This window comes from Neltuma alba, unplaced genomic scaffold (assembly GCF_004799145.2).
Source record: "Neltuma alba isolate B1F8T4 unplaced genomic scaffold, ASM479914v2 tig00007612_pilon, whole genome shotgun sequence".
Taxonomy (NCBI): domain Eukaryota; kingdom Viridiplantae; phylum Streptophyta; class Magnoliopsida; order Fabales; family Fabaceae; genus Neltuma; species Neltuma alba.
In genome coordinates this window covers 2,444-21,057 of record NW_021634826.1, presented here as the reverse complement: position 1 = coordinate 21,057, position 18,614 = coordinate 2,444, and the positions used below count along the sequence as shown (strand labels likewise).

Below are 18,614 nucleotides of genomic sequence, written 5' to 3'. Positions count from 1 at the left end.
GTCTGGTATGCATGTTGCATCCATAGCGGTTGTTTTATTTGCATTTTGTCCTATGATTTGATTGATTCTATGCTTTCAGCAAAGGCATAAATCTAATATGTTTGTTGCTTTGATGAGATGATGGCAAGCCAAAAGCAATATTGTTTTTGTTAGTAAATCGTAAGCTATGTTAGAAGGCAAAGTTTAAATTTTTGCTTTTGGTTAAATGGTCTCAAATGCGGCTCCTTATATGTGACTTTTCAAATTATATTCTAACCTCTAAGGAGAGGGGATTGGAAAAGAACACATTTATAGACATGCTAAGCTTTGGTCTTAAAGAACAAAGAACCCGTCTAGGGGGGAAAAAAACAGGAGAACCTCGGTTTTGGTTTGCCATGTTACTATCTCTGTTGGTGCAGCCCCTACTTTCTTTTTCCCCCCTTGTCCCGTTTCAATTGTGATTGCTATTACAAAAGCTCTAAAAGAATGCTTTCTTCATGTCTGAATCCTCTTTGGATACATTAAATAATCTCTGACAAAATGTCTGAATTCTCTGAAATAATCTTTCTTTCGACCATATCCGTGATGCTTGTTTCCAGGCTGATGCGGACGCCCATTAAGTTTCAAACCGCAAAGTTTCCTTCGAGGATCTCAAAAGGATCTGAATGCTTTTACAGAAACTTCTCCAGGCCATATACCAAATTCTGCAGGGGTAGCAAGAATGAAATGGTTGAAGCTCAACGATTGATCAAACTAAAATGTACGACTTTACATTATATTACCTTGAGGCGAACTACCCTTCTAATTGCTAGAAGCAGGCCTGGCATGAGACACTGTACATTTGTGATATCATGTTTCAGAGTGTAGATCTGCAGCCAACAAATCTGCTTATCTGAAGACGCATTTCTCAGAAGTAGAATCAAATTAATTCATGTTTATATACCTCTCCTGGACCTGAGAAGTGAACTGTTGTGCTGGATGGAAGGCCTGGAAGGACCAAGCTGTGCACTCGAATTCCATCTTCTCCCAGAACTTGACCCCTTGCCTAGTGGGACAAATACTTTATGACCATGTTTTCCTTTTATCTTTATCAATCAAGGCTGTATTATTGACGTTATTTTATGCTTACCAAGACTTCTGTTGAAAGATCTTCTCTGTTGTAGATTTGACCAAGGTTAGAGAGATTGTTGGCAATTTGGTTTGCGTTTACCGATGGAAGATCCTGTTCACAAAGGATATGTTCATATATCACTACCAGCTATATCTTATCTTGAGGTTGGTCTCCTATGCTGGATACACTTTTTCGTAGTAGATTTATAGATAAAAGAATGAAATCTTACATTTGGAGTAGCCTTTGATTCCACAATTTCGACATTGCTGTAATGAAAGGAAGCTGAAATGGCAGCTTGTTGGAGTAATATTGATCCTATGGATAGGGTTGGTGCAACCAAGACACCCTAGAATTGAACACAACCAATGGCGCCACAAAACAAACACGACTTAGGAGCATTGTTTAGTCCAAATTTGGAACTCTTTCAATATCATTATGGAGAATAACAAGCACAAAATGTTGACCCCCAAAACAGAGGAAACACAAAGGTTGAAGTAGACATTGTGTCATTATCATTATATCTCACCCTGTGCTCACCATGCTGGCCTTCTCGCAGAATGCAGATAATGCAGCCACTGTATCTACTTTAAGTCTAGGCACGTACACCACACTTCTCATTCCAAATGCTGTCGCCTGTTTTGAAGAATGAACCACCACTTTTCACCTCAGTAGTAAGTAATGCTAGAATCTAATTTAAGAGTGCTATAATCTTTATTAGAATTAAAACATGAGGAGAAATTCTTATGGATGAACCGATGAAGACTGGTACAGTTATAAAACAATAAGCGCCTTAGAAGCTGCATATAAAATTTGTGCAAGTTTTTGTCTTTTTGAGTGTATTTGAGCTATGATTACTAGATGATTTATACAAGCAAACTGAGCAGAAGAATGAAGGGTGGTAGCTATGAAGACCAAACCTGCTTTACGTTGTCATAAACTGAGGAGGGGTCAGTGAAATCGACGACTACTGCATTATCTTTGGACTGTCAAAAAATAAAATGCCATTCAGTACCCAAAACGTTTATCACTGGAAAGTTTCTTAATGAATATTTGATTCACATTACCTGAGATATTGATCCTAAAACCATAGTGAGGTCATTTAGTATTGGAATCTCCAGAGGCTCTTCCATGTCACTCACCTATGAAGCACAATGAATTCATACCGGATTAAGGATTAATATTCTGAAGGAAGGTAGAAACTCAGTTAAGATAATCCGTCTACATTATATCATAAACATATGTTTATAAATATATAACTCATTTATTTTTGTTTGTTTATATTTTGTTAGATTTTATGTACCAAAGGGACTGAAAAGCAAAGACCTTTCCGATATCTTCTCCAACATGGTAATTATCCACTGCTCCGGCCACCTCCATGCCTCTTGCTTTGGTCACTGCCACGACAGCTGCTCTTCCTATTTCCTTTGCAGCTCCATTTATCACAACCTTCTCCACATATCAGAACAGAAAAAACCACTCATGAGCTCATTTCATTATGTTTTTGGGTCAACTAGATGCAGGCCTCATGCTTTACAGAGTCCGATACCAGCCACAATGTTCATGACTTGTGAGTAATGTACCTTTTTATGGATTTTATATGTTTGATATATGATACATGATATATTGATTCGATGAAGTAGTAGTGTGAGAATAATGCATTTGTAAAGCCGGTACCTTTATGTTGCTTTGTGTGAGTTGTGCTGAGCAGGATTTGTAATGCTTGCTTCTTCTGGTTTTGACGCTTCGAGAAATGAAGAAGCTGGAAGGATAAAATTGGCAGCTTAAGGCTGCCATGGCTGCTTCAGTCCAGCCACGAACCAAGATAAGCCTTTAATTTTCGTGACCATTTATATTTGCGCACGCCATGATAAGGTGTTAAGGGGGTGAGCTTTTTGTGATTATGTGGGCCAGTGAGTATTGAAATGGCCATCTGTTGGCAGGGTAAGTGGCCCATTATGTGCGACCCAATGGACGATAAACCCGTCATGCTGGCATATAGGCACTCAAATATGCAAATACTACCAACGAGAGTTGGGTCTAACGGAAGGGGTTAGGTTCTCACAATATGGTGAACCAAGGTTTGAATCTCTGCTGGGAGATCTGCCCACATTTAGTGCCCGACAGTGCCTCGAATAGGATTGCCTCCAATAGGAGAATACCTATGCTTTAACAAAAAAAAATTATACAGATACTCCAATGCCGGAATCACAAAAATAAATATAAATATAAATAAATTAAAATACACTTTTTTTCAATAAAACAAAATATACTCGAATGCCCAGCATGCTTATCACCTTGATCAACCGGCCTTGTCTCCTCTTTTTTCTTGTTTTGTCTTCTTCTCATCTGCATTTTCTTTCATTTGAATCTGTGAACCTTTTTGGCCTGAGAATCCGTGAACTATTGAGGTCAAAATTGAGGGGCTGGATTTCTTTTCCCCATGTTTCTAAAACTGAAATGGGAAAGAAATTTTAAATTGAAAAAAAAAAAAGTGTAAACAAATCCAAGTAGACACACTAGAGAAGCCGAATAGCTTTGGTCGGTTTTGGTCGGTTGTAGGCGGGGAGCCTTAGGCTGCGAACTCTCATAAGGCGACAAAAATTATCATCATATTTTTTGTGGAATTTTTACTCATAATTTTCAATTTTTAAAGCTCTAATCTTTTGACGCTTGTATATAAATTTGTTAAGTTACAAGTAGGATAGGAGGAATTGGTAGAGACTAAAGGAGTTTACAAATTAATTTTAATATGCAAACTTGTTTTGAAAGTTTTCACTTGGAAGTGTTAGGTACCTGAAAGTTTAAAATCGTAACAATATTATCACCTACCATTAAAAATTTTAACAACTAATATCATTAGTTTAATGGTTAATGTTAATTATTTAATGATAGGAGATAATATTATTACAATTTTAAATTTTTGTGACAAATTTGTACCCAAAAAAACTTTTAGGTGCCCAGTGCTCCTTAATGAAAACTTTTAAGACAAATTTATATCATAACCCTTATTTTTAATACCCACAATACTTGAATCTAATAATAATATATATCAAATAATGAAATAAAAATTCGGTTTTTTTTTTTGTAGAGGGAAAAATAAAAGATGGAGGGAAATGGTTTGGTTAAGGCTGGAGAAAGAAGATGTCAAAATCAAAATGGTCAGTTTTGCAAATGGGAAGGGAGCATGAAAGTTCATGAAAGACTTTGACTTGTGAAGGATCATAATTGCCAATATTGCGTGCCAACGATGGCATAACAATACAAATACATATTGGCCTTTCAATTCTTTCTGCGTCATATCCTTCTCAGATTGCCTTCCTTTCTTTGTTCATCATTGAAACAATTTCGTCTCTGCTTAATTAGTTAATATCATTATTATTAATTCCTCTGAAAATTGTAATTTCTGTAAGTTTTAGATTGAACAGGACTTGTGGATTTTGGTCATATCATGAAATGTACCCATTTGAGGATGTTGCGTGTTGTACGCTTTTGCAGATTTAAGTTTTCATCATCTCATGAATAATGATGAATCTCCCCCTCACAAAGAAAGGAATTGTTCTGCTGAGTCCAAACTTTTCTTTTTCTTTTTCTTTTTGGAAAGCTAATTATTTCCCTGCTTCTTTGGGTTTTGCCTATGAACATTTCAAACTTGATCGAAATTTCATCAATTATAGACAAGACTTATCAAGAAAGTATTTTTATAATTTGAATACTTCTTTGGGTTTTGTATGGTACTCAATATTATTGAATCTTGATTAACTAATGTAAATCCGATTTGGGGCAGTTTTCCCAATATAAATTTTTTAATGTATAAATTTTGAAATATCAATCTTTTAAAAAAATTAAAATAAAATGCATTCCAAATTAACCTCCAATTTAAAAAAAAAAAGGTGGTAACTTCAACTCTGGAAAGTGCTTAGTCCCAAAAGAAAAACTCAGTTCAGTTGAAAAAGTTCCCATCAAAGTATCAATACCTTAACCATAACAATGAAAATAAAAAAGCTATTTTGATTAAAAAATAAATTTTTTAAAACAATGAATGTATTTATTTACATATGTAAGCTAAAACATATCAATACAAAAATATATAAAAATTTTAATCAAATTATGCTATTTGGCATTTGCAAATCATGAATGCTAGACCTATATGAGTTACCATTTTTGCAAGAGGGTTGGATAAGAGGGGGTATATAATTTTAGAAAATGATGGTCCAAATATATAATCATTTTGTATTTTGTAAAAAAAATAAAAATTAATAATTGATAAATATTCTATTTTGAAAAAATTATATATTTAATGCAATAATACATAAGAAATAGTAAAGATTGATTAAATTTTGATGACAGAAAAATAACATTAAATTTCAGAACCATTAAAATTATTTTTTCTAATACTATAGAAAGAAGTAAACTAAAAGTATAAAGATAATTTTAAAAGGATTTATATTTATTTTAAAAATTAATATTATTGTCAAAATTATTTTGGGATTATTTTAATTTTAAATGTAAATTTTTATTTTATTTTATCTCATAAATTTACAATGTTCTCCTAAATAATACTAATGATTGCATGTGTTAGAGGAAGTTTTATTAATTAGGTAATTTTCAATGAGAATAATTAAATGAGATATTTTAAAAAAATTAGCAAAAATTTATTATAAACAATTAACTGAATTTTCAAACTTTATAAATTTATTATAACTCTTATATTTAGAATACGAAGGAACAAATGCTTGGTCTCAAAACCTCTCAAATCAACTGCAAAAATAAAAGAAAAAATTGGGAATAAATTTTTATTTGAGAAATTAATGACAAATGGTTTTTAAAAATTTTATGTAACTCAGTTTTTATTATGTGCAATTTATCCCTTTTTTTGTTGTATGACGTGAAACTCAACTTTTTTGGGTGTAAACTTCTTTTCCGTGCAACCTAATTTTCCTCTCTTGCAATTCACCGTGTATGCATGCCAGGATGTTAGAGCGTGCCGAACTGCCTTTGCCTCGGGGGAAAGTATCGAGCCAATAGACTTTGGAAAAGGGTTGCGATTTTGGAAAATTTTCCCTTCATCGGACCTATCTAATCTCATGTCGATATTACACTAGTTCAATTCTTAATATAAAAATTAGTTAATTAATTTGAGTATATTAAAAAAATTAGTTAAATTAGTTATTTGTAATAAATAGATGTTTTTTTTTTAATATTCTTGTTAATTAAGTGTATTGGATAAAATTATCATTATTATAAGGACTATCTTAAAAAAAATAAATATAAGAAAAAATAGATTAGGTCTTATATTTAGGACTAAAATAAAAGTTTTATATTAAAGACATGAGGTAATAATTCTTTAAAACCAATTTATCTTATTCTAGAGTACTTTTTAAGGTAACTATTTCTAATTTTGATCATAAATAAAAATCTTTTAATAAAATAAAAAGAACCACTTATCATGCCATTTTCATCTCATGAACTGCTTCATTACGTGTATGCATTTCCAATAATGTAAGAATTCATTAATTTGAATAAGTTAAAAAAATTCTTTGGTTTTCCTAACATACTTCCACATAGTATCAGATTATATATGAGTTTATGAGTAAGATAAATTAATTTTGAAGAATAAAAAAATATAAAATATATATATATTAAGATCTTACCTTTAGTACTAAAATCAACTTTTCAATCAACTCATATAAAAATTTTAATAAATTACATAAGTCACACGGAATGCGATTAATTTTTGTGACATAGTCTGCACTCATTGAACCTACCCTTATTTTGTTAAACAAAGCGAATTGCCTCTAACTCTAAGAAATAAGAATTTTGTGACTAACTTCGTTGTTCATTTATTGTTCCCACAAATTAGATTAAGGCATTGCTAGTTTTAGCTGGTGGACGCAACTTATGAAGCTTGCATTATTAAGAACTCTTTGTTAAGATGTTGTTAGCTTTTAATTTAAATCTAGACATCATACATATTAGTATATTACTATATGTACGGCCGGATGTCCCCTTTTTTAATTAATATTTCCTTGTTTACAATAATTATTTTTCTTCCTGACTTGTTTCTTAGAAAAAATTTCAAAAATCTCAAAATCTACAAAATTCCAAGTCAGCTATAATGACTAGATTAGAATTTTAAAATATTGGTAAATATATAATGTTATCCTTTAATTTTCTTTAAAACCTCAAGTCACTCTCACCAATCACAGGAGACAGTAACTTTTTTTTTTGAATTTTTTTAATATTTATAATATAATTAACAACTCTCGCAATAATATTTAGTTTTTTTGCCATGTTGGATGACACAATGTTGACGTGGAATGAATTACAGATAATAAAGATCAAATTATCAAAGTTAAAAAAGTTCAAGAACTAAGTTTCAAAGGAGTTACAGATTTAGGGACTAAGTTACAATAAATTATAATTGAGAGACTAAGTATTAAGTGAGTCAAAATTTTAAAGATTAAAATATTATTTTTTCCTTTTAAAAATTAAATTTAACACGCCAGAAAATATTTTATTAACATTTAAAAATTCAATGTCAATTTTTTATTAAGAATATTAGTATTAAAAAGCTAAAAATATACTTTATAAAATTAAAAGATCAGAATAAAATTTTATGTAAAATTAAATAATTAAAAGTACACTTAGTTTTGACTAATTTAAATAAGTTGGATGAAGTTGAAATGTAAAAATAGTTCCCTTAAAAGTGTCTTTTATGCACACAACTCAAATCCAAACTATTGTGTTTAAAGCCTAGCCTCTTAAATTTCAGCAGATATGGCACACATTTTAATATAATAATTATATATATTAAATTAACATAATTATCAAGGGTAAATAAAATCTTAAGAGGTAAGGAAACCTTGATTGCCTATTTGGTCTAAGCAAAGACAAGCTACGCAAAATATAATTACGCAAGTGAAGTGAAAATATGACAATTTAGTGACTTCTAGAATGAAACTGCACCAAATAGAAAAGCGACAATTGCATATAATTGTATTTGATTTCTTTAATTGTTTTGATTAACTAAATTTATTCCAATTTTATCTAGAGAAGAGGTCTTGTGTTTCTTTTCTCAAACCCTGTCAAAGAGGAAGTTGGAAAGCAGTTGAACAACGTCAATATTTTAAAAAACTCTATTAATGGTAATCCTGACAAAATGCTACATATTCTCCTATCAAGTTTGCACAAACAAATAAAAATTTAATACTTTTTGGATAAATTTAGTTATGCAGTAAATTGTTGTAAGAAAAAGACAAAAACTCGAATATAGTAATTCTTTAATATTATAAGTGATTAAAATTTAAGTAGATAGTAGAGTGTATATTTATTAAAAAAAGAGATTTTTTTTTCTATTTTCCACAACATAAATTTTTAAAATGACTAAAAATAAAATATTTTAGCAAGAATTTATAATCAATATAATGAAAATTGGATCAATCAATTGTGATTGGGTTGAGTGAGAAAACTATGTTGTGAGATATTCATACTATAGTTCAAATAATAATATGATAACATTTAAATTTGTACAGGCTATTATATCTGTAATTGAAAATACATTAATTAAATTACAACTTCACAATGACCAAGCTATTAAATATTAATATCAATCCTCAATATCCTATATAAAATGTAGAAGTTGAAAGTGAATTATTTTATTCATTATTTTCTACATATGTAAATGTGATGTCACTTAATATATTTTAACTTCTTTAGGCATAAGTGTTCCTTTATTAGAGGCAATTATATTCGAGATACTGTCGAGCATTTCATGTGAGCATCTCTCTAAATACAGATTTGAACTTTGTTTATCCACATTGTGAGAGACTAACTTTTTTTACTGGACTCTATGCTGTTAATTTTTTAAATCTTACTTTTGGTACAAAAAAAGACAAGTTCTAACTATCAATCCCCTAAAATGGGTTAGATAAGGATCCCTAGATCATGGTATGTTTTTAATCATATAGGACTAAATAACAAAAAAAAAAAGCTAAATTTGAAAATCCCTTAATAGTAACCTGAATAATAAAAATTCCTTTTTAATCATATGGGACCGAATAAGGATTTTAAAGTTTCCTAAAATGACTATATTGCTTTTTTTTTATTTTCTTAAAAAAACATCTTGTTAACGGTGATATCAATATTGTTAATAGTGATAATAAACTTGTTAATCACATTATTAGAGTTGTAAAATTTTCCATTTATGATTTCATAACGTCACAATCTCTCAAATCATATTGTTAATGGTATTACGTGAGTTATTAATATTATTGCACAACTTGTTAACATCGTTATTTAAGTTGTAAAAGTAGCACTTTTTTAATTTCTTAAAAAACCTATGGTTAACAATGGTGCCAAACTTGTTAATAACATCAATAAACTTGTTAACCGTCTTACTTAGGACAATTTGGTCTTTTTTTTTATAGGTCATTTTAGTAAACTTGAAAATCTCTATTTAGTCATAAGTGGTTAAAAAAAGAATTTATCTTATTCAAATGACTGTTTAGGGATTTCCAAATTCAAAAATCTTTTTTGTTATTTTTTAATTTTTTTATTTCCTGGAAGATGAGCATTTTCAAGGCCATATTCCAAATTTTGAAAGTTTGATATTAAGAGCTCTATTGGTTCAATTACAATACAATGCACTACAATCTAATCCGACCTAAATGTATTGCAAACCTTATCATCATGAAGATGTTTGGTATGATATTAACTGGATTGGCAACAAATTTGTGTTTTATATCAACATAAATAAAATATATAAGATTACTAAATTACCCTCAACCAAATTTCCTTTTCATCTTCCCCTCCTCCTTCCCTCCACATTATTTCCTATCTATTATCCACCCAAAGTCAACCTCATTCTCCCTTCTAATGTTGCATACATCATCACCGTCTTCCCTAGGCTCAGGTGAGGGGCCGATAATGATGGTGGAGGGCGCTGATGGTCAGAAGATGAAGAAGGGAGAAGCCGACAATGGTGATGAGAATACTCTGAAGAGAAGCTTCTAAAAATAGTTTTGAAAAAAAAAACTACTTTTGGGAGTTTTTCCTCCTAGTATTTTTTCTTCCCTAGTTTTCCTTATCCAAACATAGGGTTAGGATTAAAAATTATGTAGATTACTACCACTTTTAATTCTTAATATAAGATCTAGTTAACTCATTTAAAGAGATTAAAAAAGCTAAATAAATTACTTAATTATAATATATCTTACATGACCTCTATAAAATGCTTATATGTATCATTATATTATACTACCTCCGATTCTTAATATAAGATTTTGTTTTAGTTTTATTTTGGTCCTAGATATAAGACTCCAATTCATTTTGTCTCTCATATTTATTTTTTTTAAGATAATCTTTCTAATAATAGTAGTTCTAGCCAATACACTTGATTAACGAGGTAATTTTAAGAAAGATAACACCTATCTATTATAAATAATTAATTTAACTTATTTTCTTAATTTTCTCAAATTAGTCAATTAACTCTTATAATTAGGACCAGAGGTAGTATATTAGTTTATAAGTTAGGCAAATTAGTTTATAAGAAACTAATAAATAATATATACTTTAATAATAATACACATAAATATTTTAGAGATATAATATAACATGTACTATAATTAAGTAATTTATTTAGTGTTTTTAATCTTCCTAAACCAGTGAACTGAGTGTTATACGATGGAGCAGAACTATTATAAATATTGAAATAAATTATATGACATATAAAGTTGTCTAGTTGTTTTTTTTTACGTGAAGCATGCTGAATGGTACCCATGACTTCCAGAGTCAAACCAATATATTATATATATGCAAGCAGCCAGCCACGAGTTCCAAAGGCAAAAGGCAATTCTACATGACATGTGAATATATCAGAATATCAACACATCTTTTGAGAAGTTTTCTTCAGGGAATGATTATGGAACACTACACGCGCGATTCACCTTAGTGCAGCTTCATCACGACTCACGAGCAAGCAGGGACGCCGTACGCCTGTGACCCATTTCCTCCAAAGGGAAGAAGCTTCCGCGGCACAAAACTCGCCATGGAGCTCTTATCTTCCTCCACCTAAATCATCGCTCTATTTTTACTACCCAAACTACCCCTGGTTGGACACATGTAAACATCTAAATACCGGAGCACAATTTTAACCTGTGCTGCACTCCACCTAATGGCCTCCTAACAGCTTGCTTTTGTCTTGCGTAACACTTGATCCCCCAATTGTCCTGTTCTCGTGATCTTCTTATCTCTTCCCAATAGTTCCGTCACTTCCGCGTCTGCTTTCTCTTTCTTTTTTTCCTTTTCCTTTTCTTTTTTAAAAATTGGCGGCTTGGGTGGCTGCTATTCGCTTCTCCTTAATTTCATCTCTTCACCCAATACACGAAATTTTCTGTGGAAAAATAGTAAATAAAAACCCTAAAAAGTATAAAATTATAATTTGAGTTCTTGACCAAGTCTTATAAATTAGCAAATATTGTGTAAATAATCAAATTGTCTTATTGTTTAAATTTGTTATCTTCAAATGCAAACTTACTATCTTCCGGTCCTAATTATAATAGCTAGTTGACTAATTTGAGAAGATTAAAGAAAGAAGTTAAATTAGTTATTTGTAATAAATAGGTAATGTTTTTCCCAAAACATCCTTATTAATCAAGTGTATTGGCTAAAAGTACTATTGTTAGAAGGATTACCTTGGAAAAAAAATACTACCTCCAGTTCTTAATATAAGATCTTGTTTGACTTTTATTTTGGTTCTAAATATAAGACTCCAATCCACTTTATCTCTAATATTTGTGTATTTTTCCTCAAGATAGTTCTTTTAATAATAATAGTTCTAACCAATACACTTGATTAGTAAGAATATTTTAGGAAAGATAACACCTATTTATTACAAATAACTAACGTAACTTCTTTTCTTAATCTCCTCAAATTAGTCAACTAGCTCTTATAATTAGGACCAGAGGTAGTATATATATATGAAAAACAAAGTGGATTAGGGTCTTATATTTAGAACCAAAATAAAAATCAAATAAGATTTTATATTAAAGGCCAGAGATAGTATTATCTAGTATACTTAGTAATTTTTAGCACTGTACTTGTAACTTAGTAGTACAGAGTTATTATTTAGAATATTTGTAATTATAATTTTTAACATTGTACTTATTATTTTCAATAGTTAATTTGTTATTTTCAAATTGGTCATTTATAGAATATTTTCTAATCTCGTAGCAATTTTTTAATTCAAAAACTCAAATCGTAATTTTTAATCTTTCAAGGTTTTTCCTTGCGATTTTTTCATTTTTAAAATTTTTTTTTTTCATAATCATTATTATTTAACCAATTAATTGATTGCATTCATATTCATTAGACTATGGCTGCTTTGCACGTATGAAGTTTAATGTGAACCATAATTAATGAATAAACTTCTTATAAATTGATATTTAGAGATAATTTAGATGGTAAAGATGAAATGGACATGTATAATTATCGGATTTAACACTGCTAATGTAATAAAACATCTTCCAACAAAATGACATTATATATTAATAATGATTTTGATGATGATTATTAACAATACTTTTTTTTGTCTGAACTAAATATGTTATGAGGGATGAATCACAATATTAACGAGCTGCAAATAATATAATAATTTTCTAGAATATCTTGCTAATTAGATATATTAGCTAGAACTTACCATTTGATGAAATTTTTATCAGGTGCAAGTGTAACTACTACAAGAACTGCTTTAAAAAATATATATAATAAATAAAGTAAATTTGGATTTTATATTTATGACCAAATTGAATATCAAATATTACCTCCAGTTCTTAATATAAGATTTTGTTTAACTTTTATTTTGATTTTAAATATAAGATCTCAATTCATTTTGTCTCTCATATTATCTATTTTTCTCAAATGGTCTTTGTAATAATAGTAGTTATAACCAATATATTTGATTAACAAGTATATTTTAAAAAAGACAATACTTATTTATTACAAATAACTAACTTAAGTAATTTTCTAATTTATTCAAATTCGTAACTAACTCTTATTTTAAAAACCGAGGGATGTATTATTAAGAATGAAAGGTAGTATTATTTAATTTTTGTGAATATACAATGTCCTACCCATTTCTCTTTCACACTTAATGAGTAGATACTAATGACATGAGATTGTAAACAAGATTAAACGTCCATTTATGAGAAGCTTTCATATTATTAAGTTATATAATATTGGTATTTTTGTTTTCTTAATAAATCGATTCGCACTGTTTTGAATATATAATATGAATATTCTAAATATATTGATTGATGATTGATTATTGTATTAAAATAGTTCTGAGTTTAATACATTGCATGTGCATTGAGAAATTAGCAGTACCACTTATTAGAATTTTCATTTATATTATGTATAGGCAGATAAGATTATTATTATGAATGATTGGCATTGATAATTTATTAATAATTCTAATTAATTAATATTTAATATTGTGTATATATTATCAAAGTCACAGCCTGCCAACACACTTAGCTGGCCACTCGTTTATTTTTCTAAATTCATTTTCATTTTCTTCTCCTCTCTGTTCTTCACCGAGCCCTCCAGAAGAGGAGAGAGAGACAGAGACACAGACTCCGAATCATTCCGCGTCATTGGAATTCTCTCTCTCTATCTCTCTCTCGATTTGACCTCACATTGATTCATCTGCATTCTCCTCAGAATAATCGGGGTTCAGATTCTCGTCTCGGTGCTCATTTTCTCGGGAAAGATTTGGGCGAGAAAATTGTCACACACACATTCGGCCTCATTTTGGGGAAAGATCCGGGTCTTCACCTTTGGCAGGTTCAACTTTTTCATTCCCCTGTTTTGTCACTTTTCCCTGAAGGAAATCAAAATTTAAAAAAAAAAAAACAAAAAAGGGAATAAAAACCTCTGCCGGAGCTAATTATTCTGGTCACCGACCGGCAATTTCGTGCGGTTTTCTTCAACTCCAAGATTAGGATATTGATAAGCTCCAATTTGTCTTCTCCAAGACGTCACCGACTAAAGTCTCTTATAGAAAAGCTTTGTAATGCTGGGTCACCTGTTTGTAAAACAGGGTGTAATAGCCATTGGTTCAATTCGGTAGCTTCAAATTCAAACGCAGATCGCTGAGACTCGCAGTCGCAGCAGCTACGAGAGATCTAAGCTTCGTTTGACTTCAGGATTCAATTCACCCGCAGTTTGTCTCGCGTCACGAAGATGATGAAGACAAACGGAATCTCAGGCGAGCCGCCGGCGGCGGCGGAATGGGAGATGAGACCCGGAGGAATGTTAGTTCAGAAGCGAAGCGCCGAGTCGGATCGGAACTCGGTGCCGGCACCGACAATCAGAGTTAGGGTTAAATACGGGTCAACCTACCACCAAGTCAACATTGGTTCACAAGCTACATTTGGTAATTCCTTCCTGCCTTCTTTACTTTATATTCCTATTTATTCCATGTTACTTTTTTGAAAACATTTGTTTATTACGTGGGGTTAAATGTTAATACTAATTACAGGGGAATTGAAGAAAATGCTATCTGGGCCTACTGGTTTACACCACCAAGACCAGAAACTGTTCTACAAAAAGAAAGAGAGAGATTCAAAAATGTTCCTGGACATAGCAGGAGTGAAGGACAAGTCCAAGATAGTATTAGAGGAAGATCCAATTAGTCAAGAAAAGAGATACTTAGAGATGAGGAAAAACGCAAACATGGAGAAAGCTGCAAAATGCATCTCACAGATCAGCTTGGATGTAGATAGACTTGCAGGCCAGGTATTTAATTTCGTTCCTTAGAAGTACTGTTGTTTGTTGGGTTAAGGGGTCTTTTTCTTACCCTGTAAGAAGGGTGGTATTACCCTTTTTCAACACTTCCAGGTGATGATGTTGAGCCAAAAACAAACCTAGATACCTATAGCTTCTTCTCAAATACTTTCATGGCAAAAAACTACTCTTAACCCTGGTTTGTTTCAGTGTTCTTGAGTGGTAGAATGGAATGGAATCTGAGTAGTGATTGATTGGAAATTGGGCTACAGGTGGGTGCTCTTGAATCGATTATCAGTAAAGGGAAGAAGGTTGCAGAATCGGATGTGATTAGTTTGATTGAGCAGCTGATGAACCAATTGCTTAAATTGGACGCTATAATGGCTGATGGGGATGTCAAATTGCAGAGGAAAATGCAGGTAATTGTTTTATTTATTTCCTAAATTGCTCCCAAGTTTTACACACTCATGTGATTTCTGATCACTATTTTCCTGAACTACACTGCATTAATCAGTTTTCAGCCAGACAATTAGCAAAATACGGCTTGGTTTGGTTTTGAGTGTTTTTAATAGGCCTGGTCCTACTTGGTCATATATTAGGTTGGTCTTGAAAACAATGATAATTAATTATGGATTGGAAAAAATTATACTAGTATTTATAATTTTTATATAAAAAAATGAAAAAGTTTATTAGTTTAAGTACTTATTGCGGTGAGATTGATTATGGTATAATTATGGTTAGATCAATACTCCTCTGATAGAAGAAATTTGTAGTTCTCTTATAGGGTAGAGAGAGAAAAAATTTATATAAATATACAGTTTTACCTTTTATTTATTACTATGTTGACTTTGTTCTCATAAAATATGTTATATATTAAATAGGAATAAGTTTGAAAAGTTAAATTTTAAATAAGAGTTAATAAAATTTCAGGTTTTTATTGGATCATGTGAAATACGTTGAAAGTGACTTAAGGACGAGATGAGTAATTCTTAGACAAATAATTGTATAAATGTGCTGGCAAAAAAAAAGTGTATAAATGTAGTGCAATACGTGAGTTTTCAATTTAATGGGGCTGGAAATGTTTATTGGGCATGTTTAGACATGTCGGTTGTTGTTGCGTTACATAATTTATTGCACCAAGGGAAACGGTGTCATTACGAGACACCTATGAAAAAAAAACCGATGAGAATCTTCTCAACAAAATTGAATTGAAGACTTGCCAATTCAAATTTGCTTTAGATTTTGTGCAAAAATATGAGGCCACATTGATACTAAATTATGATGAGCAGGTGAGAAGAGTGCAGAAGTATGTGGAAACACTGGATATGCTGAAAGTCAAGAACTCACTGCCACATAACAATGGAGGTCCCAAGCATAATAGCCAACAAAAGCAAAGACTTGCCCCAGTTGCAGAAGAGCAACCACAAAGGCACTCAAACTCTGGAGTGGTAGTCACGACCAAGTGGGAGACGTTTGACTCTGCCCGTCACCATTAATCCCCGCCACGTCAGCATCCGCTTCCATGTCAGTCACCAATAATAATTATAATAATAGTAATAGTAATAATTCGGTTCGTCCCAGGTTCAATTGGGAAATATTCAACTAAAAAGATTAATAGGAGTACCACGTATTTTGTTGATGAGGGTGTGGAGTCTTGGGGTGTGGCATTTTGTTCTTTATTCTTTTCTGTATTTAGATCACTTCACCAAACCCTTTCCTTTGTCACTTAGCTCATGCAGAGGAAATCAAATTAGAATAATTGGGGTTGATATGTTATATGAAATGATAGTGATATTGCCATAAAATTTGTACCCCTTTTGTGATATGGCTATCATTTGTATGGTCCAATTTTTGTTTGTCATGTAAATATAATAATATATGTACTTGTAGTTTCTCTTATTGTAAAATTGGCGCAGCCATGTTCCTATGTGAAAAAAAAAAAAGGAAGGTCATTCTTAGCTTACACTTATTAGGTGAGGCAAATGTGGCCCATTGAATAATGTAAATAATTTTGATCCTTGCTTCTCCTGGGGGATATTAACCAAAAAAGCAAAGAAGTTTTAAAAAATTAAAATAAAATAAAGAGAAAGACTTCTAAGGTGAAAAGTCTACCGAATTGATAGTCCAAAATATTCAAATTTAAAAATTTTCAAGGGTTGTACATGTAACTTAAGTACCGGGGTCATATTATTTATAAGCTGTGAATGATACGCCTTATAAATTTACTTGGGAATGTTTTCCCCTTCATCGCCCAACAGATCTGAAAAAGGTATCAAGAGTAGAGATGATCATATGACAGTAATGGATTAGTTTAACTAATTACTGTGTGGTTGGGTATCTTTACTGTTTTTATCCAACTAATTATCCAAACTAAAAATTATTTTTTAGACAACAAAATTACGTCACTAATGAGTAATCTATAAGAGTTCTCTTTAAATTATAAGACTTGTCCGAATTGTGGTGGGTTTCTAAGATTTAATCATCTAAACTTTCATTTAAAAAAAAAACTGGCCTTTTTTTTTTTTCTATTTTTATTGTTTTGACATAACCAATATATTTTTTTTAATAAAATCAATCAATTTAAATTTGATTGTCTTGAAACCTAAGTGAGACCACCTTTTTGAGGCCTAAGCAAAGCCTGAAGGTCATGATGACTTGCAGTAAAATAAAGCTATGGGAAACACGGATTCACGTTTGTGTTTAACTAATCCCAACAGGTCATACCTGTTATGATTAATTAGTGACACAACAGAATCTATTCTAGTATTATATATGCCTAAGAATCTCAACAATTTTTAATGCTGAAACTTTCATTTTCTCCCTCATTTGACGTAGTCTAAGATGACAATGTTTAGGTAGTGAATGCCAAAACATAGAATATTTCTATAATTCCATCCCCGTATTAGAGATATAAATAATTGTAACTAAGACAACTAAAATTAATACGAACGTCTAAGCATGATTCGTGAATTTTAATTGGAAAAAATATATAGACACAAACTCTTTCATGCCGCATAACCAACAGATGATTAGTTTTCTAATTATAATCAGTAGTTCTAAGTTGAGACCTATTATTACAGAAAGGACCCCTTTTTAGGTGTCGAAGGTTTTGCACTTTCCATCCCGATTGTTCAACTGGCGCAGAATAGTTATACCTATACCAATTGTAGAGAACAATCACTGTGTAAAAACTACATTTTCTACATATTTATTATTTTTAATTATTTTTAACAGTTTTTCTTAAATCACACAATTTTAGTTATTTGATTTTTAAATAAGCGGTGGAGGGATTAGCATTTGATTGATTGTTTTAACAAGTAATGACTTGTGCCAATAAAAAAATTGAGCATTTATTAGGGATATTTTGGTGTGAGAAAGCGCTTAATGCATGGGACAAAAATGAATGTGTTCATATACACAATTATGCTTGAATCCTAAATATTGTAAAAACTTTGCGATTCACTCCCCGCATTTTTTCATTTCATTCATTTTTTTTTTATATCTCTGTTTACATAAATTTAAAAAAAAATTTCGAAGCAATTTAATAAGGAAATTCTAGCACGTTGCATAGAGTATGCAATTCGTTCACATGATTTAACCACTTCACGCATAGTTCAACTTGTAACTTATTTTTTGGTATTAAAAAAAAGTTTAAATGTGTCAGGTTCTAAAGACTCACAAGAACTAAGGCATACTTTCAAGTTCAGATAACACTTATAGAGGTACTTACAAATTGTCTAAC

At 31.0% G+C, this 18,614-nt stretch overlaps 2 protein-coding genes across 4 annotated transcripts; one reads left to right on the top strand and one right to left on the bottom strand.

Moving 5' to 3' along the window:
- Window positions 1-351: 351 nt before the first annotated feature.
- Window positions 352-2,900, bottom strand: LOC114752919 (dihydrodipicolinate reductase-like protein CRR1, chloroplastic). Of its 2 annotated transcripts, XM_028941613.1 has the most exons (10): window positions 2,765-2,900; window positions 2,414-2,536; window positions 2,155-2,229; window positions 2,008-2,073; window positions 1,628-1,723; window positions 1,320-1,436; window positions 1,109-1,201; window positions 923-1,024; window positions 762-848; window positions 352-683 (listed from the first exon to the last, which is right to left on the bottom strand). In XM_028941613.1, exons 1-10 carry the CDS (start codon window positions 2,882-2,884, stop codon window positions 651-653), a joined length of 912 nt encoding a protein of 303 aa, XP_028797446.1. In that variant the 5' UTR covers window positions 2,885-2,900; the 3' UTR covers window positions 352-650. The 2 variants fall into 2 exon arrangements, with proteins under 2 accessions (XP_028797446.1, XP_028797447.1); XM_028941614.1 differs by lacking the exon at window positions 2,155-2,229.
- A 10,762-nt stretch (window positions 2,901-13,662) lies between these two features.
- Window positions 13,663-16,677, top strand: LOC114752917 (BAG family molecular chaperone regulator 1). Of its 2 annotated transcripts, XM_028941607.1 has the most exons (5): window positions 13,663-13,930; window positions 14,187-14,522; window positions 14,628-14,884; window positions 15,145-15,291; window positions 16,162-16,368. In XM_028941607.1, exons 2-5 carry the CDS (start codon window positions 14,330-14,332, stop codon window positions 16,366-16,368), a joined length of 804 nt encoding a protein of 267 aa, XP_028797440.1. In that variant the 5' UTR covers window positions 13,663-13,930; window positions 14,187-14,329. The 2 variants fall into 2 exon arrangements, with proteins under 2 accessions (XP_028797440.1, XP_028797441.1); XM_028941608.1 differs by having other exon boundaries at window positions 13,663-14,522; window positions 16,162-16,677.
- Window positions 16,678-18,614: the final 1,937 nt, after the last annotated feature.

Bases quoted from the DNA above. Each gene is read 5' to 3' on its own strand.
- LOC114752919 (XM_028941613.1), bottom strand. From the start codon at position 2,884: ATGGCAGCCTTAAGCTGCCAATTTTATCCTTCCAGCTTCTTCATTTCT. The intron at 1,202-1,319 runs GTAAGATTTCAT...CTTTGTGAACAG, and splicing joins AATCAAAGGCTACTCCAAAT to GATCTTCCATCGGTAAACGC. The intron at 684-761 runs GTAATATAATGT...CTACCCCTGCAG, and splicing joins GAAGGGTAGTTCGCCTCAAG to AATTTGGTATATGGCCTGGA.
- LOC114752917 (XM_028941608.1), top strand. From the start codon at position 14,330: ATGATGAAGACAAACGGAATCTCAGGCGAGCCGCCGGCGGCGGCGGAA. The intron at 14,523-14,627 runs GTAATTCCTTCC...TACTAATTACAG, and splicing joins TGGTTCACAAGCTACATTTG to GGGAATTGAAGAAAATGCTA. The intron at 14,885-15,144 runs GTATTTAATTTC...ATTGGGCTACAG, and splicing joins TAGATAGACTTGCAGGCCAG to GTGGGTGCTCTTGAATCGAT.